This window comes from Natrix helvetica, assembly GCF_964273705.1.
Source record: "Natrix helvetica genome assembly, chromosome: 4".
In the NCBI taxonomy this organism is placed as follows: domain Eukaryota; kingdom Metazoa; phylum Chordata; class Lepidosauria; order Squamata; family Natricidae; genus Natrix; species Natrix helvetica.
The window spans coordinates 69032280-69059082 of NC_138550.1; the positions used below are offsets into that span (position 1 = coordinate 69032280).

At 40.8% G+C, this 26803-nt stretch overlaps 1 protein-coding gene across 1 annotated transcript in view; it reads left to right on the forward strand.

Annotated features, from left to right (window-relative positions):
* Window positions 1-26803, forward strand: part of POLR3F (RNA polymerase III subunit F) — a 107928-nt gene that overhangs the window by 79942 nt on the left and 1183 nt on the right. The window contains exons 6-8 of the mRNA XM_081950500.1: window positions 11484-11627; window positions 12988-13095; window positions 14179-14370. Of these exons, the coding sequence (XP_081806626.1) occupies window positions 11484-11627; window positions 12988-13095; window positions 14179-14370 (444 nt within the window). The remainder of the gene's footprint in view (window positions 1-11483; window positions 11628-12987; window positions 13096-14178; window positions 14371-26803) is intronic.

Sequence of the window (26803 nt, forward strand, 5' to 3'; positions counted from 1 at the left end):
GTGGAGAGGGGGCAAAATATGTAGATCAGGAGGGGAACTGCACTATCGCTTTCCATCCCACCATGTCCCAGTGGCCCTCTCCTCTCTAGGGAGGAAGAGGAGTCACCTGTTGGCTACTGGTATTCTCCAGTTTGCTATGCCTTGCCATCAGATATCCAAATCACTCCCTTGTTCTTCCCTCTCTGCCCACTGCCAATTAAAAGATTTCAAGTTTTGGCCTCATCCAATCAGAATCAGAATAGAGCTGGAAGGGCGTTTGGGCATCTTCTCGTCCAACCCCCTGCTCAAGCAGGAGACCCTTACCAGTGATGGCGAACCTTTTAGATACTTGAGTATGCATGCAGTGACATGCATAAACATACACAGTGCTGACATGCGCGAATGTGCATGCATTGACTTGCATGCACATGTGCGGACATTCATGCATGCACAGCAGAGATCCGAAGACCAGTTGGCTGGAGGGAGACGGGGCATCCCAACACCAGCAGCGCACAAGAGGTAGGATCTTTTTCTTTCGTGAGCTTCTGTTTCGTCATTTGCAGGGGAACAGAAGCTCATGAAAGAAACGCCACGGAGATCTGACCTGGGGTGACGGCGCACATCCCACCAGAGAGGGTTCTGCGTGCCACCTCTGGCATGCTTGCTATAGGTTCACCATCACAGCTCTATACCATTTCAGACAAGAGACTGTTCAGTCTCTTCTTAAAAACCTCCAGTGATAAAGTACCTACAACTTTTGATGGCAAGTTATTCCACAGGTTAATTGTCCTCAGGAAGTTTATCCTTAGTTCCAGGTTGCTTCCCTCTTTGATTAGTTTACATCCATTATTTCTTGTCCTGCCTAGAAGTGCTTTGGTAAATAAGTTGACCCCCTCCTCTTTGTGGCAACCTGTCAAATACTGGAATACTGCTATCATGTCACTCCTAGTCCTCCTTTTCTCTAAACTAGCCAAACCTTAATCCTGCAACAGTTCTTCATAAGTTTTAATTTCCATCTTTTTTGTAATGTGGTGACCAAAACTGGATGCAGTATTCCAGGTGTAGTCTTCCTAAGACTTTATAAAGCAGTACTAGTACTTCACGTGATCTTGATTCTATGCCTCTGTTTATACAGCCAAGGATTATATTACCTTTTTTGGCTGCTGCCTCACACTGCTGACTCATATTGAAGTCATCTTCCGCTAGGACTCCCAACGTCCCTCTCACAGTTACTGTTTTTTAGCTAGGTTTTGCTTAATCTGTACATTTGGTTTTTCCTGCCTAAGTGTAAAACCTTGTTTTTCTCCACATTAAATTTCATGTTGTCGGATAGAGCCCATTGTTCAAGTCCGTCAAGATCATTTTGGATCCTGAGCTTGTCTTCTGGGGTGTGTCTATTCTTGCCAGCTTAATATCATCTGAAAATTTGATGAGTTTCCCTTCTATTCCCTCATCTAAGTCATTTATGAAGATATTGAAGAATATTGGGCCTAAGATGGAACTCTGTGGCACCCCACTGCTTACTTTTTTCCATATAGATGATGTATCATTAAGGACAATGCTTTGAGAATGGCTTGTCAGCCAGTTGCAAATCCATCTGATGGTGATGCTGTCTATCCCATATTTTTCTAGCTTTCCAGACGGTCCCTGAAGCCTTCGGAACGCTTAAAACCACCCTCCGAGCAAACCGGAAGTCACTTCCGGTTTGCTCGGAGGGTGGTTTTAAGCGCTCCGAAGGCATCAGGGAAGCCTCCGGACGGTCCCTGAAGCCTTCGGAACGCTTAAAACGACCCTCCGAGCAACCCAGAAGTCACTTCCGGTTTGCTCGGAGGGTAGTTTTAAGCGTTCCGAAGGCTCCGGACGGTCCCTGAAACCTCCGGGGGGAGGCTCTTTTCGCCCTCCCCAGGCGAAAAGCCTCTGGAATCTGGGGAAGGCGAAAAATAACTTTTAAAAAGGTGAACTCAGCTGGCCAGCTCGCACATGCGCGCTGGCCAGCTGACAGGGCAGCCCCTCGCGTGCCCTGACAAATGGCTCCATAGGTGCGCCATCACTGCCTTAGGATCTTTAGGTCCTAATCCCAAGCATAAACCCCAAGACAAACAAACAAACAATTAGGTGGGGAGTGATGGGAAGGAAGGAAAACTCAGGAATAAAGTAGAAGATATAGGAAGCGTACCCAGGGTCAGCCATACATGACTGAAATATTTGTATACAAATGCTAAAAATTTGGAGAAGCAATAAGGTGAGCTTGCACTACTAGTACACAAGGACAGGTACAATATCAGGGTTCCAACAAAATAAAACCTCGAAGGCAGGCATTTTCCTCAAAGCTTGAATTTATTAGAGATGTCATATTGGCATATCTAGGAAAACCCGAATCTGAAGCCCCCAGATTCTCGCCACCCAAAGTAAAGCCAATGTTCCTTCCCCTGCATCGAAATGGGCATAACATTGTCCAATCAGGTTGCTGTCCCAACTGTAGTTGACTCCCATTCATGCCTGCCCAGGTGCAGGTTGAACGTCCTTGACTCCCAAGGGAAAAATGTTATGGCTATATACCCCACACTGTCTCCACTCCCTTCATTCCCACTGCTTGCCCATCCACTGCTGTGGCAGTCCTGAAGATTACAAGTTAAAGATGGTTCCAAGCTGGCAGGCTTCCCTCTTCAACTGATGAGTAGTTCCTGAAATGATATTAGGGAGGGGGTTTAGTACAGCTGTTCCTAACCAACCCCCCCCCCCCCAGGACCTTTTGGCTTACTAGGGAATTTATCATGGAACTGTTTCACTAATCTATCTGCCTTCACATCCCAGCTCTTAAGCCAGGTAGCGTCAGGCAAAGGGTACCCATTCCAATGAACTAAATATTACAAGTGACCCCTATGCACTCTGGAGTCCAATATTTTCTTAACTTCATAATGAGTCTCTCCCTACACTATCATCGGCTTAGCCGCTGGATGGTCCTGCATCTGAATTGTGATCTGACTGCAGGTTTCAGCAAGTTGCTATGGAAAACCGGATGCACTTTCCCTAATCGGAGTGGGAGGCTAAGCTGTCCTGTTATTGGATTGAATACTTTCACTATTGGAAATGGCCCTAGGAACTTAGGTCCTAGTTTCTTGCTAGGCAAGAGTGGCCAAGCGTCAGTATTGTGCCACTCTTATTGCGTCCGCAGATAACCACCCTGCCGCCCTGTTTGGGGTAACCCGCTCCCTCCTTCAACAGAGGTCGCGGGAAGCCCCTTTGCAGGGTAGAGCAGAGGAATTTGGGGAGTATCTGCAGGACAAAATCGCTCAGATTCGAAGCAAGTTGGTCCCTACTAGTGGTCTGGAGGGGACGTCGGAGGCGGCTCTTGAGGTTCCATTCTGGGAGGAGTTTGACTCTGTTACTTCCGACGATATGGACAGGTTGCGTAGGCGACTGCGAGCCACCACATGTTTACTGGACCCGTGTCCCTCCTGGCTTGTACTGGCATCCTGGGAGGTCACACGAGGCTGGCTCCAAAAGTTAGTTAACGCTTCTTTGAGTGAGGGGTTCCTGCCGGCCGTCCTGAAAGAGGCGGTGGTGAGGCCCCTCCTCAAGAAGCCTTCCCTGGACCCAGCTTTGTTAGCCAACTACTGTCCCGTCTCCAACCTTTGCTTTCTGGCGAAGGTTGTAGAGAGTGTGGTGGCACAACAGTTTCCACGCCACTTGGAGGAAACTGATTATCTGGACCCGCGCCAGTCCGGTTTCTGGCCCGGCCACAGCACGGAGACCGCATTGGTCGCGTTGGTGGATGATCTCTGGAGGGCCAGAGATGGGGGCTGCTCCTCCATCCTGGTCCTATTAGACCTCTCGGCGGCTTTTGATACCATCGACCATGGTATCCTATTGCGTTGACTGGAGGGGTTGGGGGTGAGGGGCACCGTTTTGCGGTGGTTCTCCTCCTACCTCTCTGGCCGAGCGCAATTTGTATTGGCAGGGGGGCAGAGGTCGACCTCGAGGCTGCTCACTTGTGGGGTGCCACAAGGGTCGGTCCTCTCGCCTCTCCTGTTCAATGCATATATGAAGCCGCTGGGCGAGATCATTCATGGGTTTGGGGTAGATTACCATCTGTACGTGACACCCAGCTGTACATCTCTACCCCAAACCACCCCAATAATGCCATCGAAGTGATGTCCCGGTGTCTGGAAGCCGTACGGATCTGGATGGGAAGTAACAGACTCAAGCTCAACCCGTCCAAGACTGAGTGGCTGTGGCTACCGGCGCCCCGGTTCAACCAGCTTACTCCATCACTGGCCATTGGGGGTGAACATCTGGCCCCCGTGGATTGGGTACGCAATTTGGGCGTCCTTCTGGATACCCGGCTGTCAATGGACGACCATGTGACAGCCGTGGCCAGGGGGGCGTTTCACCAGGTTCGCCTGGTGCGCCAATTGCGTCCCCTATTGAACCGGAGTGCCCTTCGCACAGTCACTCATGCGCTCGTGACGTCCCGGCTAGACTACTGCAACGCTCTCTACATGGGGCTCCCCTTGAGATGTACTCGAAGGCTGCAGTTGGTTCAGAATGCGGCCGCGCGGGTAGTTTCGGGAGTCTTTAGATACTCCCACGTAACACCTCTCCTGCGCGAGCTACACTGGCTGCCTGTGGCTTTTCAGGTGCGTTTCAAGGTGTTGATTATCATCTTCAAAGCGCTCCATGGCACAGGACCTAGCTATTTGCGGGATCGTATCCTGCCCCATACATCCCTTCGGCCGATTCGCTCACACAGAGAGGGACTCCTCCGGGTGCCGTCCACTAGGCTGTGCCAGCGGGCGACGCCCAGGGGAAGGGCCTTCTCTGTGATGGGCCCGACCCTCTGGAATGACCTTCCCCCTGACATTAGAACCACCTTGGACTTCCGCTCCTTCCGACAAAAATTGAAGACTCACCTGTTTCGATTAGCTGGCCTGGCATAATTACAAATGTTACAACTGTTACCTCCTGGAAGTATACTCTCAACTGGTTATTTTAAGGGTAGTGTTTTAAATCTAATTGTTTTTAGGGCTTTTAGAGCCATATTTTATTCTTCTGTACAGTTCTTTTAATTTTAACCTCCTCCATATATATACGTATATTTATAGTTATATTTATATTTGTATTTTTATCTGTTATTTGTTGTGTGGACTGTACACCGCCCCGAGTCCCTTTGTGGGAGAGGGGGCGGTTTAGAAATGCGAAGAATAAAATAAATAAATAAATAAATTAGAACGACTACGGACCTCCGCTTCTTCCGCCGGAAACTTAAAACCCACCTGTTTCATCTAGCCGGCCTGGCCTAATTCCAGCTTTCCCACCTCAGTTTGTATTTTTAAATTTTATGGTTTGGTTTTAAGGTTTAAGTTTTTAATTCTTATAAATTTGTACAGGGGATATTTAATTCAATTTTAGTTATGTATATTATCGAGTGTATGGTTTTTAAATTTGTACTTGTACACCGCCCCGAGTCCCTTCGGGGAGAGGGGGCGGTCTAAAAGTTTAATAAATAAATAAATAAATAAATAAATAAATAAATAAATAAATTTTAGCTTAAGGTATATGATGTAAAGTACCCTAACGATGCCTGCTTCATAATAAGCGACCCGATATTGTAATACAAAAAGCAGTGATTTATTAACAGCTTCATTAGGCATTCTTCATTAGGCATTTCTTATTCGCAGCCATCTTTTTTGCTTTCTTTATCTGCTTTTGAACTTCGCCCATGTTTCTTCCGTTCCTTCAGTCTTTGTCAATAAATCCAATAGCTTCATTCATCTCAACCCAGCTACTGAGATCCAGTTCTGCCGATGCTCTGCATGGAATGTTAACACAGAGAATTGACATATGGTTGATAAATATACATGATCTCCCACCCAGAAAGGGTTGGGTTGAAGAGATCATCATTTATCCACCTGTTTCTTGTAAGCCTCTACTGGCTCCGCTATGATTTCTTCGTGTTCTCAGCAATTCCAACCATTTGGCCAGGGTCATGGACGATGGTGGTTCTTGTGGCAACTCGAGCATGGGAACAAATTCCATGCTGCTAGTAATTTGAAAGTGGGTTAGCCCGGTGCTACTGTGCACTGCATTGTTGTAAGCCACCTCCGCGAAAGGCAGCAAATCTGCCCAGTTTTCTTGTTGATAGTCCACATAGCTTCTCCACCATGCGTTTGTATATTCTGAGGCCCCGTTAGTACTTGGAAAAGCTGAGCTAAGTTCCTGGGTCGATCCAATGTACTTTAAAAACTCCCTTCAGAATTTAGCAGTTAACTGGACCCCTGTCGGAGATGACCCTGCGGGGCATTCCATGTATGCTTAATAAACATCTTGGCCAACTTTCTAACTGAGGAAAATCCTGAACAGGTGGTGTCCATAGCAATTTCCTCCAGGGCCAGCAGGGGTCGGCCACTTGCTGGAGAAGTCCAGGGGGTTTCTCTGGCCTTATTTTCATAGTTACATATGTAGAACAGCTCTTAACATAATCCTCCACATCTGCTTTCAACTTGGGCCACCAGAATTGCCTCCTGGCTAGGTGAAGGGTTTTTAGGAATCCAAAATGGCTGGCTAATTGGGAGTTATGGCTGCGTTTTAGGATCTGAAGCCTCAAAGTGGCAGGGACATACAGCTTGGATCCTTTCTAAGTTAACCCCTCTTGTAGGGTCAGGCTTTCTTGATTTTCTTTGAACCACTAGTTGGCTGGGAGTGCAGCCTTCAGTACAGCTGTCATTTGATACCCTTAGGGTCTCTCTGACATCTGGATTGACCTTTTGTGGTGACTTCAGCCACCTGTTGGGAGACGGAAATGATCGTGTGGATGACTCCTCCCTTTGACTGTTAAATTTTGGCTTTCTTGACGAGGCATCTGCTAGCAAGTCCCGTCCCCGGATGTATTTTAGTTCAAAATCGAACAATTTGAAGTATTGCGCCCAGCGGACCTGCTTGGGGGAAAGCTTCCGGGGGGGGGGTGTCTTTAGGGCTTTGAGGTTCTTGTAATCAGTCCAGACCTCAAAAGGCATTTTACTCCCTTCTAAGACGTGCTGCCAGGAAAGGAGCCCTGTGGACTCATAGGCTTCCTTTTCCCATATTGCCCACCATCTCTCCATGTCGATGTTAAGGTCTTGCCTCTCCAGTCTTCCCAAGAAAGCAGAACTCTTGAAACTGCAGTTATTCCAAAAGGAGCTTTTATTGGAAGGTTTGTGATAACAAGTGATCTAGGCAAGAACTGAAGTTTCTCACTTAAAACCATCTCTTTAAAGCAATGATAACCAAACCCCTCCCACGCTACATCATTGAAGGGAAACAGAAACAAAGACTTCATATAGAGATTAACACAGTAATGCAGGAAACGGAAACTGGAAACTTCATATACAGACCACTCCATTCCTCCCCCCCCCCTTTCTCCCACCAAAATGCCAGCATTCCTGAAGAAATATCTGGGACCTGACATGCCGACCCCCTAGAAAAATGGGAAGTCCACCTGAAAGAAAGCAAAAGACGGAAGGGGAGACAAAGGAAATGTAAAATCAAATGTCAGGGTACAATTGATGAAATATACATACTAATTTAGGGGCATGCACATGTTTTTTGTGAACCCATTCATTGTGTGTGAGAAGAGGAGGTGTTTCCAAGCCAACAGGTATTGCATGGTCCTGTGAAATTTCCTAGAGTCAAGTATTCCCTGAACCTCAAAATGTTGTTCACCCTCTAACATAATAGGGGCTGGAACAGGGGTAGTAGCCAGACAAAGATCAGAGGTGACTTCAGCCTTCAATAAGCTACAATGGAAAATGAGGTGGACTTACCGTAATGACTTAGGGAGTTATAATTCCACTGTGACAGGGTTAATGATGCGAACTATGGGGAAAGGCCCAATATATTTAGGACCCAACTTTTTAGACTATTGCAAAAAATTTAGAAACTTGGTGGAAAGGTAAACTTTGTCCCCCACTTTCTAAGGTTTAGGTTCAGTTAGTTTCTTGTCGGCTTGTGCTTTATAGGCAGCCTTGCCTTCATTCAAAGCTTTGCGAACCACTGGCCAAATGACTGATCCACTGTTTCAATGAGGTTATATCTGGTTCATGTGAGGATAACTCAGGCATAGCATTAAATTCTTGCCCTGTGGCTACTCTGAAAGGGGTAAAACCCGTGGTTATAATAATAACTGCATTATTATAAGCTACTTCTGCAAAATGCAGTAGTTCAGTCCAGTTGTCCTGCTGGTAATTAATACAACAGCACAGGTACTGTTACAGAACTGAGTTCATTTGTTCTGTGGCCCCGTTTGTCTGTGGATGATGACTAGAACTAAGTCTCAAGTAGTTTAAAAAAAGCTTGGACATGAATTGGACCCTCCTATCCAAAATAATATGTCGTGGGGCCCCATGCAAGTATTACCATGTGGTCCATATGGACCAAAAACTCTGGACCAAGGCTTTAGCTATAGGAAATGGTGGAAGAAATGATGATAACATAATAACAAATGTTGGGTATACTATAGAATTGGCAGAATGGGAAAAAATTATAAATTAATGATGGCAATGGCATATAGAGAGAACATGTACAAGATGTTCTACAGATGGCATCTTCCACCAGCGAGAATTGCGAAAATGTTCCTGGAGTGCTCACCTGTCTGTTGGAAATGCAACCAACAACACAGAACATACTACCATATGTGATGGATGTGCTCATCTGCGAAAAAATATTGGGAAAAAATAAAAGATTGGCTGGAGGAGATCACCACACACCCAATTGCACTAAACCTTATATTTGTTAGGAATTATAAAAAACATTGATACTTAATTCTACACATAATCACGGCAGCAAGAATTACATTTGCACAAAATTGGAAAAATAATTACACACCAACAGAAGAAAATGTAATTAAAAAAATATTGGAATGTGCAGAGATGGATAGGCTCACGAAATAATTAAAAGAGAAAGAAGAATCTGAATATTACTTTGTATGGGATTTATGGTATAATTGGCTAGAGGAAAGGAGGGGAATGTCCAAAAGCAAAAAAGAAAGGAAGAAAGATCAATAAATTAAAAAACAACTACAAAGCCGGAAATGTTTAAAAAATAGAAATATGAAATAGACTGTAGCAGATAAATAATAGGAAATGGATACAAAATGAGTCAAATGTAATAAAGGTTATACATAGAATATATAGAATGTTATATATGGAATGAAGAAAAAAGATGTATGAAATAATATAAATGCATATTTATTTATAGTTATATAAGACTTATATGTACAGATAAAAGAATCACAACAGATATGTAAAAGAAGTGTAATGTGTTGCAAAGATGTGATGATTGCTTAAAGAAAATGAAGTTTTTTAAAAAAGGCTAGTGGACTGTCAACTCCAGCCAGCTGTTGAAGTCCATCAGTTGTCAAGCTTGCAGCCATATTTTCTTTTGGATCTTTGGCCCGCCACACTTTTGATTATTCTACTATGCATTTTCTATTGTGGGAAAATGAGAGGGGGGATTGTACGGAGTTAGAACGTGATGTAGCCATAACAAAATTCTTTCTAGAAAGTCAAGGTCATCCTTTGTCTTTGCACCTCTGCACCTAACCAGAACTGAATGGGTGGAGCTGCCAGTGTGGCAGTGGGAGATTGGACCATGTAATGGACTTGCGGGTGTGGGGGCAAGATCTTGAACTTTCAACTGTATGGGGAAAACTGGGAAGCTTTCAGATTCGGGTCTTCCCAGATGTGTTAATATGGCTCTCTTAATAAATTAGAACTTTGAGCAGTCAAAAAAAGAAAGAAAAGAAACTCATGACCCGAATGTACAGATGGAGAGATACAAATTTCAAAATAAATAAAAGAGGAGGTGGAGTTGCATTATATGTAAGAGTTCACTACATCTCTATAAAAATGCACAAAACCAAGAATGAAAGTCTCCAGGAATGCATATAGGTCAATATGAAAGGGGGAAAAAAGAATGAGATTGCCATAAATGTATACTGCAGGCTACCCAATCAAGCAGAAGAAATAGACAAACTTTTTGTTAACCAGTTAACATGTCTGTAAGAAACACATCACAATAGTAATGGGGGACTTTACCCTGACATCAGTTGGGAGACAAATTCTGCATCAAGTGAGAGATCAAACAGGTTACTGACCAACCTGACTGACAATTTTGTCATCCAAAAGGTAGAAGTGGGAATTAGGATAGCTATACTGGACCTAATTCTTACTAATAGAGAAGAAATGAGAGAGAAGGTTGAAGTAGCCAGAACTTTGGGAGAGAGTGACCATGTCATATTGGTATTCAATATAATGGAAACACAAACAATAGAACATAATCAAACCAGTGCCTTAGACTTTAAAAAAGCTCATTTTAACAAACTTAGAAATAGCTTGGGATGGATGAAAATCGTAAAGGGGAAAACAACTCAAGAAGTTTGGGAAACTCTATAAAGTATGATTATAAATGTCCAGTCCAGCTCAATACCGCTGAAAAAGAAAAACAAGAAATCCAAGAAGAAACACACATGATTCCACGAACTATCTGATAAACTGAAAGTCAAAAAAGATAAGTACAAAAAATGGAAAGAGGGACATATAATTAAGGCAGAATACCAACAAATAGCCCAAACTTGCAAAGATGAAGTTAGGAAAGCTAAGACTCAGAGTGAAATAAGACTTGCAACAAATGTCAAAAATACCATAGTAAAAGTTAGTTTCAACATATGAAAAACAAGAAAAAAGTCAAGAAAACAATCAGTCCACTAATGAGAGAAGATGGCAAGGAGGCAATAGAGAGAAAGCAGAGCTACCTAATTCATTCTTTGCATCTATCTTTACGCAAAAAGATAATACAGCCCAACCTACCAAAAGCAACTATAATTAAATTAAATTAAGAAAGAAAATGATAAAAGAACACCTGTCTGCTCTAGACAAGTTCAAATCACTGGGACTTGATGGATTACATCCCAGAGTTCTGAAGGAGCTGGCAGACATGAACTTGGAACCATTGAACCATATCTTTCAAAGACCCTGGAGCACTACAGGTAGTTCTTGACTTATAACAACAATTAAATCAAAAATTTCTGTTGTTAGCAAGTCCGTTATTAAGTGTGTTTTGCCCCATTTTACAATCTTTCTTGCCAGAGTTGTTACATGAATCACTGCAGTTGTTCGTAACATGGATGTTAAGTGAATCTGGTTTCTTCATTGACTTTGATTGTCAAAAGGTTACAAAAGGTGATCACATGACCCCAGGACACTGCAAACATAAATACATGCTAATTGCCAATTGCCAATTTCCAAATTTTGATCATGTGACCACAGGGATGCTGCAACAGTCATAAATTTGAAAAATGATCATAAGTCACTTTTTTCAGTGCCATTGTAATTTCAAATAATCACTAAACAAATCATTGTAAGTTGAGGCATACCTGTATCATACAGGATAAATTTTCTTAAAGATAAATATTAGAAGGTTTTTCATATTTCAGAGGAGTTGAATAAAACATGTCATTAACTCAATAGGCATCCAAGAAGAAAGTGTACATGTTGTACAATCTCCAGCCGGATCGTTCTGTGACAGGAGGAGCTTGGTATAGTGACCAAGACTTCGAATCTGAATTTGTAGAGGTGCTAAATCAACAGTGTTTTAAATTTCTTCAGACTAAGGTAAATGTAATTTGCTAAGGTATATATGTAATTTGCAAACATTCTTTCTCCTTTCTTCTTTCCCTTCTTACAAGAGAGAATTACGAGGGAGCAAGTAGTTACTCAATGGGGAATACCCACGGAAGCTTTGTGATAGTACTGGCAACACTGGGAACTGCGGGCATGCTGCACAAAAAACCCAATTTGTTCCCAATTGTGTGCATACACATTCTCTTGTAATTGCTTCCTCTTCAATCTCTCTGTTGTGCAAAGGGGGAAAAATAAGAAAAAAAATAGATCAGTTACAACACGACAATGTATCCTAACTAATTATAATGGTGATAGTTATCATTCTGTACTTGATAAGGTTTCTCTAAATCTGTCCAACTTTCACCACAGACCATTGCAACAAGTCTCTTAAGATTTCCAGTCCCTACTTTTATCAAATTTGTAGATTCTCTTTAGCTGGATTTTTTAAAATTCAGACTGTATATAAATTTTATAGAGCAAGGAGTTGGATAGTATTAATGATCCTTTCTAACACTATAATTTTGTGATACTTCAGAGTATTCAAATTGGATCTTGCATCTTATAGTGGATGCTATGAAGCCTGTGACTCCTATAATGGTTTTTTTTCCTGAACAGTTTGAGTACATTAAAGCTATTCCTAAGGAAAGGATCCCTGGGATATAACTAAAAAAGCAGATGTTTCATGTAATGATCCCACAAGCTGGTTAGGCACCTACATTTAATATGGCAGATGTGGTACTTTATGTGGCATAAAAAAAGTCCAGAGTCCTAGTATATTACGGAGAATTCTAATTTACATATTTAAATTTCTAACATTCTGCTTTCCAGAATATATATACTGCCTATCTTTAACTTTTGATAGCACTGAGAATTTCAGCATTTCATGTAGTTTTATTCCAATATTTGTGTCATTTCAACTTTATTAGCTAACTCATTAGCCAACTCATTATTGAGTAAAATTAAGTCATGAGATACCAAATCCATTTGTGCTTTCCTCTATTCTCTGAAAAAAGTTGCAAACACTTTTCTGAAGAAAAAATAAGCCAGATTTATCTCCTGCTAGATATTGTGGGAATGAAAAATAATTTTTAAAAAATCATTTTTTAAAGTTTACAGCATTTGTTTTAAAAAAAACATTAATGTTGAAGAAGTCAATGAAGTGCAGCAAAGGGAAGCCACAGAGGCGTTTCTTAAAGGTTAATTATTTTGATGCCAAGAAATGCTTATTTAAAACACTGTATGAATAGCTTACTTGGAAACATCTTTGAATGAATACCAGCTAAAATACTCTTATCCACTGATATAGGTGGCTTCTCTAATACATCTTTTTTCCGTTGGTATTATCTTGTAGGCTGAAGCAGCTCGAGAAACCAAGCAGAATCCTATGATACAAAGAAATAGCTCATTCGCTTCTTCTCATGAGGTGTGGAAATATATCAGTGAGCTAGGTATCAGTAAGGTAAGACCAGTGGTGTATTAGTTTTTCATTTTGTACTTAAAGAACAACATTGTGTCTTGCAAAATAATAGGCATTTTCTTTTTTGTTGTATTTGTAGATCATGTGAATGTCCACCTTAAGTTGAATTGCATTAATGCAGTGATCACTTTATGGGAACATAAGCTGCTACTATTGGTCCTAACTCATTCATGATTGATTGTTAATTTTTGCTAGCGGCTTTCAGGATCCATTTATAAAAGTAATCAATTGGATTATAAATCCATTTGAATATTATTTATTAAAAATTAGATCCTATTTTTTAGTTTTTATCCACAGAAATATGAAAAGAAAGAAAGAGAATGAAAAAAAAAAGGAATAAGCAATAGCAGTCTGGGTTCAAACAAGACTTTTAAATTAAAATGTATAGCTTCAGAATGTACCCTGAAGAAATGTTGGGTTATTGGGTTTTAATATTAATTGGGTTATTGGGTTTTAATATTAATTGAATATAAAACAGATTTCAGTTTTGAAGAAAATTAAGATTACACCTGATAGAAAAAAAATACGGACATATTTTTTCATGGGCATATTTTTAATAGTATTGGATGGCCTCCTTGCATCATATCATGCAAAACTAATTCTGAATTAGTGAGAGCTCAAATACAGCAGATAAGTTTTATGATCCACTTGATTTAAAGCACTTTTTATTCCTTTTTTTTTGCTGGCATAGATGTAAAGTCTGCTTTTGGCTGAACTGTGTTTCCTTTTTTAAATGGTATTCAGCCTACCTCTGACAATTTTACTCCTTTATTATTTTTATTTATTTATAATTTGTATTTTTAGACTGCCCATCTCCCTCAGAGGGAGCATGCATAGTCTATGTAATTTGAAAGTAATTGCGTTTACCACATTTCTTGATAACTAAACTAATGTTAATCCTTTCATGCTGAAATCATGCTGAAGTTCCAGTTGGATTTTTAAAAAACAGTCCTGTTCAATTAAGCATAAGTTGTGTAATAGAAGCACTTACAATAGCCTACTTTTCAAGCATCAGTATACTCCTTTTCTTAAAGAATTCTTACTTAAGCTTTTTAAATTATTTAGGTGGAATTGTCAATGGAGGATATAGAAACCATTTTAAATACCTTAATATATGATGGAAAAGTAGAAATGACCATTATTGCTGCAAAGGAAGCATCAGCAGGAAGTGTAGATGGGCACATGAAACTCTACAGAGCTATCAATCCAGTCATACAACCCACAGGGCTGATACGGATACCTTGCGGACTTTGTCCAGTAAGTATTCCTCAGGTATAATATATTGAGATCAGATGTTTTACTAGTGTGACTCATTAAAATTTATCTGCATATCAGTCATTCAAATTAGACTTCAGAATACAGGTAGTCCTCATCTTACTTCATTTAGTGACTGTTCAAAATTATACTAGTACTGGAAAAAGTGACTTATTATTATATTAAGTTTTCTCACGACTGTTGCATCATCCCCCTGTGATGTGAGCAGCATCTTCATGATCATGTGATCATAATTCAGATGCTTGGCAACTGACTCATATTTGTGATAGTTGGAGTGTCCCGTCTGACAAGCTTTTTTACCCTTCTGACAAGCAAAATCAATGGGAAGCTAGATTCACTTAACATGCGTATTACAAATAACTACAGTGATTCACTTAACAACTGTGGCAAGAAAGATTGTAAAATGGAGCAAAACTCACTTAACAAATATCACTCTTAGCAACAGGAATTTTGGACTCAATTGTGGTTGTAAGTTGAGGACTACCTGTACAGGGTATTGTTTTATATCTGGTAAAATAATTAAGCAGGAATGGGAAATCATTTAAGCAAGGTTCTATTGGTGAATACATTGTAGAAACTACTGGATTGATATTTTTCAGCAAATTTATTATTTGGCTTATATTACTAGTAGTTTATTTGCTCATTCCAGGTTTAATTTTTTTTTAATCCCTTTTATTCTGTGTTGAAATATCATGGAAAAGTTACAGATATCAGTGACTAGTTAGTTGGATACCCGTGCTTCGCTACAGAACTGGAACAGCAGTAGGTAACATTCTTCCCCATCACACTCCATTATCCTGTAGATGTAAAAGGTAGCAGCAGACACGGTCTTCTTGAGAGGAACTTTGGTGTTTGGTTCACACTGAGGTATATTGAACATACATATAGCAGAACATCAGAGGGTACTGGAGAATAAACCAAGGTGTGTCTCACTGATTCGTAACAACCTGTTGTCTCTGCTGTAGAGAACGATATCTCTCTTCTCAAAATCCTCGCCGACAATGAGAACAGCCACTTCTGGAGGCATTGAAATGACCTCAGTACTCTCCACAAGGCTTCTTATCAGTGTTAATCACCACTTGGAAGTCTTTGTGGCCCTTAGGAACAGAATCAACAGCAGCCTTAAGTTCCAGAATATACTTGATGTGTTCATGCAGCCAACTTCTGCAGTTGGCTAACCAGTTGTGGATTCCACAACGGATGTCCCTCTCATTGTCATAATCACCAATTCTGGTCTGCTTATAATCTTTATTGCAATAAATTTATAGAAGCCCATAGAAACAAAGTTCTTAGCAATAATAGCAATAAAAAAGCAGTGCTCATAGACATCCCAGGTACAGGTTTTATCAACTTCTCAATCCCCCATGCCCACGTAAAGATACAAGTTTTAACAGGTTTTCTCAATATTATCTCAAGAGCAATCATTCTCACAGACTCCCACGTTTAGAGTCCAATCCACCTCTCTATGTTTTGGGGAAAATAGCAGGCAGAAATATTTAATATGCCAAGTTGACATGACCAAAATAAAGATGGGAGGAGAATCGTATCGTTATTACAGTCAACTTGAACGCCATGTAGAAACAGTTTGGTAGTCAGTTTACCTTTGGGCATTTCCTCTGTATATGAATAATCGTATCTTATATTTAGCTGAAGTTTCTTGGTCATCTTCAAGAACAGTCCCCTATAGAGCGAGTTATAGTAGCACAACTGAGAGATGACAAAGGCATAAGCTGACTGTTGATAGAGCCTTCTGTTCCTGTTTTCATGGGGATGGGGATGGGGAGAAAAAAGTTACTGTATTTTTTGGAGTATAAGATGCATTTCCCCCCCTAAACGAGGGTGAAAATTTGGGCGCATCTTATACACCAAATGTAGCCCTGCCCACTTGCTGGCCCCTATCCTTTGGCCTCTGCCTCCCAGCAATTTGCCTCCTTGCAGCAAACAGCCAGCTTCAGCTTCAGCATAGCCTGATTAGCACAAGTAGGCCTCCCGACCATCAGTGTTTCAGGCTGCAGGGATTGCCATTGCATATTGCTGTCTCCACATGTCGCACATTGCATTATGGGTGCGGCATGCCCGCACATGACCCCCCTGCGCTCCCCCCACTTATGGCACACGAGCCAAAAAAGGTTCGCCATCGCTGTACTAGGTCATCCGCAAATGCTTGCAATTTGTACTTTTCTCTTTTTATTTCCATACCTTTTATTTCTGGGTCATGTCTAATACTTCTGTTTAGCACTTCCAATGTTAATATGAATAACAATGGGGACAGTGGGCATCCTTGTCTTGTGCCTTTTTTAATATCAAAAATTTCAGTCGAGACTTCCGCTTCTGGCTGCGGTACGCGACGGGCAAGCTTTGCTCGCCCCGCGCACTCCTGGTGGGCTCCCCTTTGATCGGGGGGGGGGCACAGGACGCCCTGGAGAGGCTCCTGCCGAGGGGGCGGCGTAGCGGGTGACCCCCGGTGTCGTCAGTGGCTGGGGGGGGGCTCCCCGCATCGCCCTAGGCACCGGGAGGCAAGAGGGGAGGCGCCGTGGCGTCTTCGCGTTGAGGCAGCTGGAAGAAAACTCAAGATTTGAAGGACGCAGTTGCAGTGCGGTGAGATGGAGATTCCCCCCCTCCCCGTTCCCCTTTATGAGTGAAGGAAAACAAAAGACTGTCAGCTTTTAAGAAAAACTTTCAACCTGTTTCTGGGAAGTGTGATTGGAGGGAGGGGGATTTCCCCCCCCTTGGACAAGCGGCTTTAAACTGTTTTGCTCTCTGCCCCCAGAGGAGGAGGAAGAGGGGGAGCCCTGGAATGGAATCTCCCTCATAGCAACAACAGATTTCTCCTACTGCAATTGTGAAATGAGGTGATGATCTGTTTTCTTTGAACTTTGAAAATTTTTGGCTTGTTGTCCTCTGATCCTGGAGCTGGCAGGGCAAGATGGCACACTTCCGTCGTCTTCATGTACTTTGAAACTTGACTCCACCCACAGAAGTTGCTGGCATTTTGTCTTTGTCTCCGTGACACTCAGAGATCTCGTGTTATATTTTATCCTGGACTTGGAACAAAGGATTTTATTGCTTTATTGCCCGGAGTTAGAACTGAGAAAAGGTCCCTTTCTGGCCAGACTCCCTGCCTCGCGATCTCTCTTGGCTACCCACCTTCCCAATTGTTTCTTCTCTGTACTGACATTGCCATCTCTGAGCTTTGTTTACCACAATGCCACCTAAAAGACCACCACCGGGGAAACCGGGTTTTGCTGGCTCCGTCCTGGCATCTTCGACATCCAGCCCCAGCGGTCAACAGACACCAACTTCTTTGTTCCAGCCTAAGCCCCCTGAGGTGGTCTTTCAACAGATGTTTCAGCAACTCTTAAAGGGGCAGGAGGACTTAAAAATCAATTGAAATAAATTCAATAAATAAATAAATAAGGAAATGAACGAGCAGCTCAGAGAGAATCAAGAACGTGCGATCCAAAACTCACAGAGACTGGAACTTTTGGAGGAGGGGACGGCTGAGATGAGGAGAGAGGTGAAGGGGGTGCAGAAAGGAAATCAAGAACTTGAGAACCATCAGATAAAAACAGAATTTGAACAGATGTCTTTTTTCCTTAGATTTCAAAATGTAATTGAGGCTGATGATGAAGATTTGAGGGATATTATGACAAATTTATTGGCTGAATATACTAAAAAAGACAGACAACAGATGGGGTGGGACATGGACCTGGTCTATAGAGTAAACTCAGCATATGCCAGAACACACAATGTTCCAAGGGAGGTACACATTAAATTTCTTAGAAAGACCACAAGAGACGAGATTCTGAGTGCACAAAGGGGGCAAGCATTAAAATATAAGGATGTAGAAATAGCCATTCTGAAACAGATCCCAAAGAAAGTTAGAGATAAAAGAAAAAATTATTCACAGTTAGCGAAGAAATTATACCAGAAAGGGGTGTGGTTTAGATGGCTTTTGCCAGAAGGTATGCTAATATTCTGGGAGGACACGAGAGTTAGAATTAACACAACTATGGAGGCTGAGGCTTTCATGGAAAAAAATAAAGTCCTCCTAGATAAACCTGATGACACTACACCGGACATACAGGACACGGGAGGTGCTGGAGCGCTGCTGGAGGGGGGAGAAGAGGCAACATCTAGAAAACTCAGATCACAAAAATGAACTAGAAAATCTGTTTGATATAAAATGATTGAAATTATTTGAAGATAAAAGTTTATATGCTGACAAAATACTATTAAGTAGTAATAATCTAATGTGTTGATAAATGAAAGCTATGAGAATGGGGGAGGGGGCCATTTCCTGCACAATGTAACTGTCAAAATTTGTAACCTTATCCATTACCCCTTTCCTTGACTATTTTTTTAAAAACCAATAAAATTTTGTTTTAAAAAAAAAATTCAGTCGAGTCCCCATTCACAATCACTTTGAGCATTTCTTTGGAATATATTGTCTTAATCATGTTTATAAACCTCTCACCAAAGTCCATACACTCTAATTGGTGTAATGTAAATTGCCAATTTACATTGTCAAATGCTTTTTGTGCATCTAAAAAGAACAATGCCATTTATTTTTCTGATTGCACTCCAACATGTCTAATATAAATCTTACATTATTTTTAATTTGTCTTTTGGGTAGAAAGCCATTTTGGTCTGGATGTATAAATTCATTCAAAAATATTTTAAATCCTTCTGCTATTATTGATACAGATATTTTGTAGTCTGCATTTAGTAATGCAGTTACTAGTTCTTTATTGTGTTACATCTGAATCTTCTTTCAGGATTAATGTAATATCTGCTTCTATCCAAGTATTTGGGATCTTAGCTTCTAGCAATACTTCATTGTAAACCTCTAGCATTGATAAACTTAATGCATCATGTAAATGTTTATAAACTTCTGCAGGTAGTCTGTCTGGTCCTGGTGATTTGTTATTCTTTTTTCTGTTATTCCTCTATTAGTTCCATCATCATTATTCTTTCATTTAGCATAGATTATGTCAGGGTTCCAAATAACATTCAAAATTAAATCAGAGTCCAAGGCAAAGTATTGCTCAAAGTTCCAATTTATTAAGACAGTCATGTTGGCACGTCTGGGAAAACCCGAATCTGAAAGCTTCTTGGTTTTCCACACCCAGTTGAAAGGTCAAGATCTTGCCCCCACACTCACAAGTCCATCACATGGTCCAATCTTCCACTGCCAGGCTGGAAGTTCCACCCATCCATTTCTGGTCAGGTGCAGAAATGCCAAGACAAAGGATGATCTTGGAAATCTAAAAGGAATTTTATTTTGGTTACATCACATCCTACTCCTTACTATCCCTCTCCCATTTCCCCACTATAGAAACAGCAGAGTAGATAGAAATTTGGCAGGCGAAAGATCCAAAAGGAAACTGGCTGGAGGCCTGACAGCTTTCATGTTTTCAGGCACTTTTGCTAATTTAGCTTTTTCCAAATATTGCTTTATCTTTTAATCTTTTATCTCCAAAAATTTTTATTGATCGTATAGTTTCTCATAAAACTCCTGAACTATTTTCTTTTTACTCTCATTTTGATACTGTGATGTTTCCTTCTCATCTTGTAGTTTACTTATCAATTTCTTCTCTTTCTCCTTTTTCAACTTGTATGCTAGCCATCTTCCTGGTTTGTTGGCGTTTTCAAATAAGTTTTGTTTTGCTCTTTTGATTTGTTGTGCCAGTTCTTCTTTTTCCATTAAATTCAACATATGTTTTATTATTTCCATTTGATTTTTAAAATTTTCCTTTTGTGGCTCTTTTTGTAGTTCTAGTTCAAGTTTTTATATTCTTCTTCTAATGTCTTTTTTTTAATTATATAGAAAGTCTCTTTTATTAAACAAAATTGGAAAAAAAAGCATTGCATAAAATATGTTTAGTTCTTTCAATCTTTCCTTATAGGATTTACTGTCCAGTTACCTGATCATTCTTGGATAAAGTTTTATTTTTATTTTTAAACTCAATATCATCAATATCATTGCATGGACCATGTGGCATCTGAGTATCGTTCATTTTGATACAAAACCAATATTAATACAAATAAAAATTACTACATTAATCAAACGAACATAGTCTCATGTTATTACAGTGGGGCAAAAAAGTATTTAGTCAACCACCAATTGTGCAAGTTCTCCCACTTAAAAAGATGAGAGAGGCCTGTAATTGGCATCATAGGTAGACCTCAACTGTGAGAGACAAAATGTAAAAAAAAAGACCAAACAATCACATTGGCTGATTTGGAAATAATTTATTTGCAAATTATGGTGGAAAATAAGTATTTGGTCACCTACAAACAAGCAAGATTTCTGGCTCTCACAGACCTGCACCTTCTTCTTTAGGAGGCTCCTCTGTCCTGCACTCATTACCTGTATCAATGGCACCCGTTCGAACTTGTCATCAGTATAAAAGACACCTGTCCACAACCTCAAACAGTCACACTCCAAACTCCACTATGGTGAAGACCAAAGAGCTGTCAAAGGACACCAGAAACAAAATTGTAGACCTGCACCAGGCTGGGAAGACTGAACCTGCAATAGGCAAGCAGCTTGGTGTGAACAAATCAATTGTGGGAGCAATAATTAGATAATGGAAGACATACAAGACCACTGATAATCTCCCTCGATCTGGGGCTCCACGCAAGATCTCACCCCGTGGGCTCAAAATGATCCCAAGAACGGTGAGCAAAAATCCCAGGATCACACGGGGGGACCTAGTGAATGACCTGCAGAGAGCTGGGACCAACGTAACAAAGGCTACCATCAGTAACACACTACGCCGCCAGGGACTCAGATCCTGCAGTGCCAGACGTGTCCCCCTGCTTAAGTCAGTCCATGTCCGGGCCCATCTGAAGTTTGCTAGAGAGCATTTGAATGATCCAGAAGAGGATTGGGAGAATGTCATATGGTCAGATGAAACCAAAATAGAACTGTTTGGTAGAAACACAACTCGTCGTGTTTGGAGGAGAGAGAATGCTGAGTTGCATCCAAAGAACACCATACCTACTGTGAAGCACGGGGGTGGCAACATCATGCTTTGGGGCTGTTTTTCTGCAAAGGGACTAGGACGACTGATCCGTGTACAGGGCAGAATGAATGGGGCCATGTATTGTGAGATTTTGAGTGCAAACCTCCTTCCATCAGCAAGGGCATTGAAGATGAAACGTGGCTGGGTCTTTTAACATGACAATGATTCCAAACATACTGCCCGGGCAATGAAGGAGTGGCTTCGTAAGAAGGTCCTGGAGTGGCCTAGCCAGTCTCCAGATCTCAACCCCATAGAAAACCTTTGGAGGGAGTTGAAAGTCCGTGTTGCCCAGCGACAGCCCCAAAACATCACTGCTTTAGAGGAGATCTGCATGGAGGAATGGGCCAACATACCAGCAACAGTGTGTGCCAACCTTGTGAAGACTTACAGAAAACGTTTGACCTCTGTCATTGCCAACAAAGGATATATAACGAAATATTGAGATGAACTTTTGATACTGACCAAATACTTATTTTCCAGCATAATTTGCAAATAAATTATTTCCAAATCAGCCAATGTGATTGTTTGATCTTTTTTTTTACATTTTGTCTCTCACAGTTGAGGTCTACCTATGATGCCAATTACAGGCCTCTCTCATCTATTTAAGTGGGAGAACTTGCACAATTGGTGGTTGACTAAATACTTTTTTGCCCCACTGTATATATATTGATATCAGTACGTATTCCTTCATTTTTCAATTAATCAATATTTACTACATCCTTCTAATAGTCATAACACTATTCTTGGGCATATCTAATATTCTTTTTCAAAATCTAATCTTAACCTCCAGCATTCACTTTAATTATGTTAAAGAAAAATATGGATAACAATATTCCCCTTAATTCTAATTTTTTAATATATTTAATCTATTCTAATTCTCAGTACAGCCAATCCTCCTCCTCCTCCTCCTCCTCCTCCTCCTCCTCCTCCTCCTCCTCCTCCTCCTCCTCCTCCTCCTCCTCCTCCTCCTCCCTCTTCTTGTTTTAAAGAAAAAATATCCTTTTTCTCCATCATCTCTCACTCTTTTGGAAATTTCCCTTCTTATCTTTTTAACTTGCCTCCCATATTCCCCCTTTGGGTCCTCATCTACATCTTTCATTTTCAACCCAACCATTATTTCTAACTCTGCTATTTTTTGCTGCCAGTCCACCCACATATTTGCCAAATCCTCTGTCATTTTCCCAGAATGTCTTTCAATTTATTGACTTCCATTTTTCTACCACCTAATAAATATTTTCCAAATCTTATTTCACCCCGGTTTATTGTCTCCTCTTTCTTATCTCCTTGTTCTATTTGTTGTGCTATCTCATCCTCTAAGCTTCTAGTTATCTCCCCTGTTTTCTGGATTTTATTATCTTGATTCATCTTTCCTTGTTACACATTTTCAGGCTTTCCAGTTATACCATGGTCCTTTATCCTTGGGTTGAGCAAGTACAGCAAGGAGAAAGGCAAAATGGACTGCTAAATTGGCCACACCCACCCAGTCACATGACCACAGAGCCACACCCAGCCAGCCAGTCCGGCCCCCCAACAGTGTGAGGGACCATGAATCAGCCCCCTATTCAAAAAGTTTGAGGACCTCTGACATAGTATATATTTATTTGCCAGTAAGTTGATCTTAAAGATCAACTTCAAAAAGCCACTTTAAAGCTATTCTGCCAATTATATGTTTCAAGTTAATTCAAACAAAATATCCAATAGACAGCTGTTCAGCATTTTCAAGGGTCTAATCAGACCCATGCCAATAAAATTAAAGTCTTTTCATATTTTATATCTTTTATTTATTTCCTGTTAGGGTGCAACTTTTCTCTGTCTCTTCTTAATCTCCGCTTAAAAATATTCCAGAGAGCCTCTTTTCCTGGATTGATTTTCTTTTTGGGTCTAATACTAAGCAGAAGTTACGATTCGCCTTACCCAGCTCCAATCATTGTCCACTCTCACTGCTGCAACACAGTCTTAGTTTCTTTGGCAGCCTCTGCTTCACTGCGGCCATGATGGCTGCCCCATCATCAATATAGAGGGAAGAAACTCTGGGTTCAGCTGGAGAGCTGTTGCTCTCCATGACCTGCAGGGGCCCCCTCTTTATTAGTCACCCCTACAGGGTGACGTTAGCCCCTTGGGGCAGGGCCTCCAATGAAGATTTGATGCAGGGGTGCGGAGCCCCGTTCCCCTGCGTTGACCTTGCAACAATATCACCGGAAGTCTTCTAATGTCTTTTGTTTGTTGTTGTTTTTTCCTTGTTTTTTCTCCCTATATAAGTTATTGCTGGTCCCCTAATATATGCTTTAGCTGTGTCCCATACATTTGCAGTGAATTCTCTTCTTTTTTATTCTCCTTAAAGAATTCCATTTCTTTTACTATTGTTTGTATAAATTCTTTTTCTTTTATTGTAGATTGGTTCAATGTCCATCTCCACTTTTTCTTTTGCCCTTCCAACTAATTTTTATTGGGTTATGGTCAGCCCATATATTTATTTCTATCTCTACTTCTTGCACATTTGTTCTTAATTCTGGCGACATCCATATCATGTCTATTCTAGAGCGTGATTTGTCCATGTTTGAATAGAATGTGTCCTGGTTTTTGCCTGGGTTTATTTTTCTTTAGCACAACAAAAGAAAAGAGGGGTAGTTTTATACATTAAGGAAACAATCCTAAACAAATTTATACAAATCAAGAAGGAAGAATTTTGATGGTGGAGGTAGTGATAAAACTGAAACTTGCTGTTTGCTGCAAGGAGGCAAATTGCTAGGAGGCAGAGGCAGATTTTTTTTCTTGTGCTAATCAGGTTAAACTGAAACAGGCTGTTTGCTGCAGGGAGGTAAGTTAATAACTATAAATGCCTATAGGTTTTTCAAATTATTAGACTTATTTTTTAAAGACTACTTTATTAGTCTGAAATGTAACAGTGTAGTATTAAGATAAGGCAGCTGAGTTAGACCCTGGCTTAGTCATGTTTGGAGTAGTTTTATTTAAATAATTGGGAGTAGTTAGTATGACTACATTTAAGAAAACTTTCTGGCATACTGTCATAATGTACATTTCTCCAATTCTTTGCAATTTCTATGGGTCAGGCACACATGCACAGAAATACACCACAGTGTATATACCGTCTGTACTGTTTGCTGCAAGGAGGCAAATTGCTGGGAGGCAGAGGCAGATCCACCCCTCCCCTGTTTTCCTCACCAAAAGCTAGGTGCATCTTATACTTCGGGGCGTCTTATACTCCAAAAATATGGTGCATTAAACATTAGCTTTTTAAATTATATTCAGAAACAAAACTGTTAAAACTTGTAAATGTTATATTCAAAATATATTTCCAGTATCTAATTCAGAAAGTAATTTAATTAATTGTCTGAAAGATGATTGTGAATTTAAGATAATCCTCCAAGAAATAATAGGCAAAAACCAGATTTATCAATATGCATTGTGTATTGCTCAGCTACCATTGACATTTATCCTTGAAGCTTCTTCAGAATATGAAATGCATCTATTATACATATTCTTTGGCCCAGCAATTACTGTTCATAAAAGGTTGTCAGTACAACAAAAATAATTGAATTTCTGTTAATTAAAATGGTCTGAAACATGACAATTTATTTGTTAATTATTTGTATCCCACCTTTATTATTTTTACAAATAACTCAAGATGGTGAATGTATACGACACACTTTCCTCCCCACAATAATCTTGTGAGGTGTATTGGGCTGATAGAAAGTGACTAGCCCAGTTGACTTTCAAGGCTAATGCAAGATTTAAACTTACAATGTCCTGTTTCAAGCTTGATACCTTAACCACTAGATCAAACTGGCTCTCAGCACTTGGAAATTAGAGTTGAGCAAAAATGTATACTGCGTATGCTTCTCTGTGGGGCTTCCCTTTTCCTGAAAGAAAAGTTGTGTAGTCGCAAAGATCCCAAGGTTTCTGATTTCACTTTACCATTCAAGGTACAGGATGTCTTTGGCTTGGGGCACCCCATTATTTCATTAGGCAGCTATATTCAATCCTAGCCTCCAGATTAGTGTATTATTGATGTACTGGAGTTACCTTCAAATAAACTTTTAGATTGCCAGTTAAGTCTGTGATTATTGATACATTATTCTATTGCACTAACTACTCTTTCAAATCCCATTTTAAAATATGGCATTTAAATATTGTAGTTTATGATTATAGTAATAGCTGTTGGTCTCCAACAGCTATTATTATAATTAGTACTTGATTAGTACTTGATTAGTAAAATTAATCAAATTATTCTAGGATTCTGTTAACTAATGTTTAGGGAGGGGGTTTTGGTTGAAGTTGTACTTTCTTGTGCTTCATAATACCTGGGAAGACCCTGTAAAAGGCAAACCAATCAAATCAAGTAACACATCTATGAACTCCTCGAAGCAAACACTTATAACCAGAAGCCAACGTGGGTTTGTCAAAACCCCGGCATTCCAAGCAAACCTTATTGCGTTCTTTGACAAATTGACTAAGTTAATGGACCATAGGCATAATTTGCTTGGACTTTAGTAAGGCATTTGATAAAGTAGACCACAACCAACCAACCTATGATTAGGGATTAGGCGCATGGTGGTTCACATGGTTTGGACGCTGGCTTGACAAATAGCAATTCAAGACCTGAGTGCTACTGTGGGATGGAGTGACCTCCCATCCCAAGCTCCTGCTTAGGACATGAAAGGAGCGGCCAACTGGGTGTCTCCCGGGTAACAGTGATGTCACCAATTAATCCTTTCAACCTGGATGTGCCTTGGTGCTTCCAACATGAGTGTGATGCAATTAGAAGACTGGAGGCTAAAACATATGAAGAACAGTTGAAGGAATTGAGTATGTCTAGTCTAATGAAAAGGACTGTGGTGACTTGATAGCAATCTTCCAATATCTAAGGAATCGCCATAAAGAAGACAGGGTCAATTTATTCTCCAAAGCACCTGAACACAGGAGAAGAAACAATGGGTGGAAATGAATCAAAGAGAGATCCATCTGTTATGGCCCGCCATCTACCAACATAGCTGGCGGCAGACTCAGATGATGAGGAAGTTGGGGAGGAACTTGGGTCAGTACTGGAGTCTGGAGAAAGCTCTGATGGATGCTGTGCATTGGAAACAGAATTAGAGTCAGGGCCATCCAACATTTCTCAGCCACCGGAGAGGCAACTGCCTTCGGAGGCTGAAATAAGTGGGCAGGAAGAACAGCTGTAGCCTGTTCCAGATGCATGAATGCGCAGAGCTTTGAGGAGATGAGAACAACTGAGGACCAGGGCTCAACTCGGGAAGCAAGGCACACATGGACACTGAATGGCCCCTCCCTGGCTGGGGAATAAATAGAAGGAAAAGGGGAGTGATGGTTGTGGGAGACAACCATTCAGTCAGAAGATTTGCTCA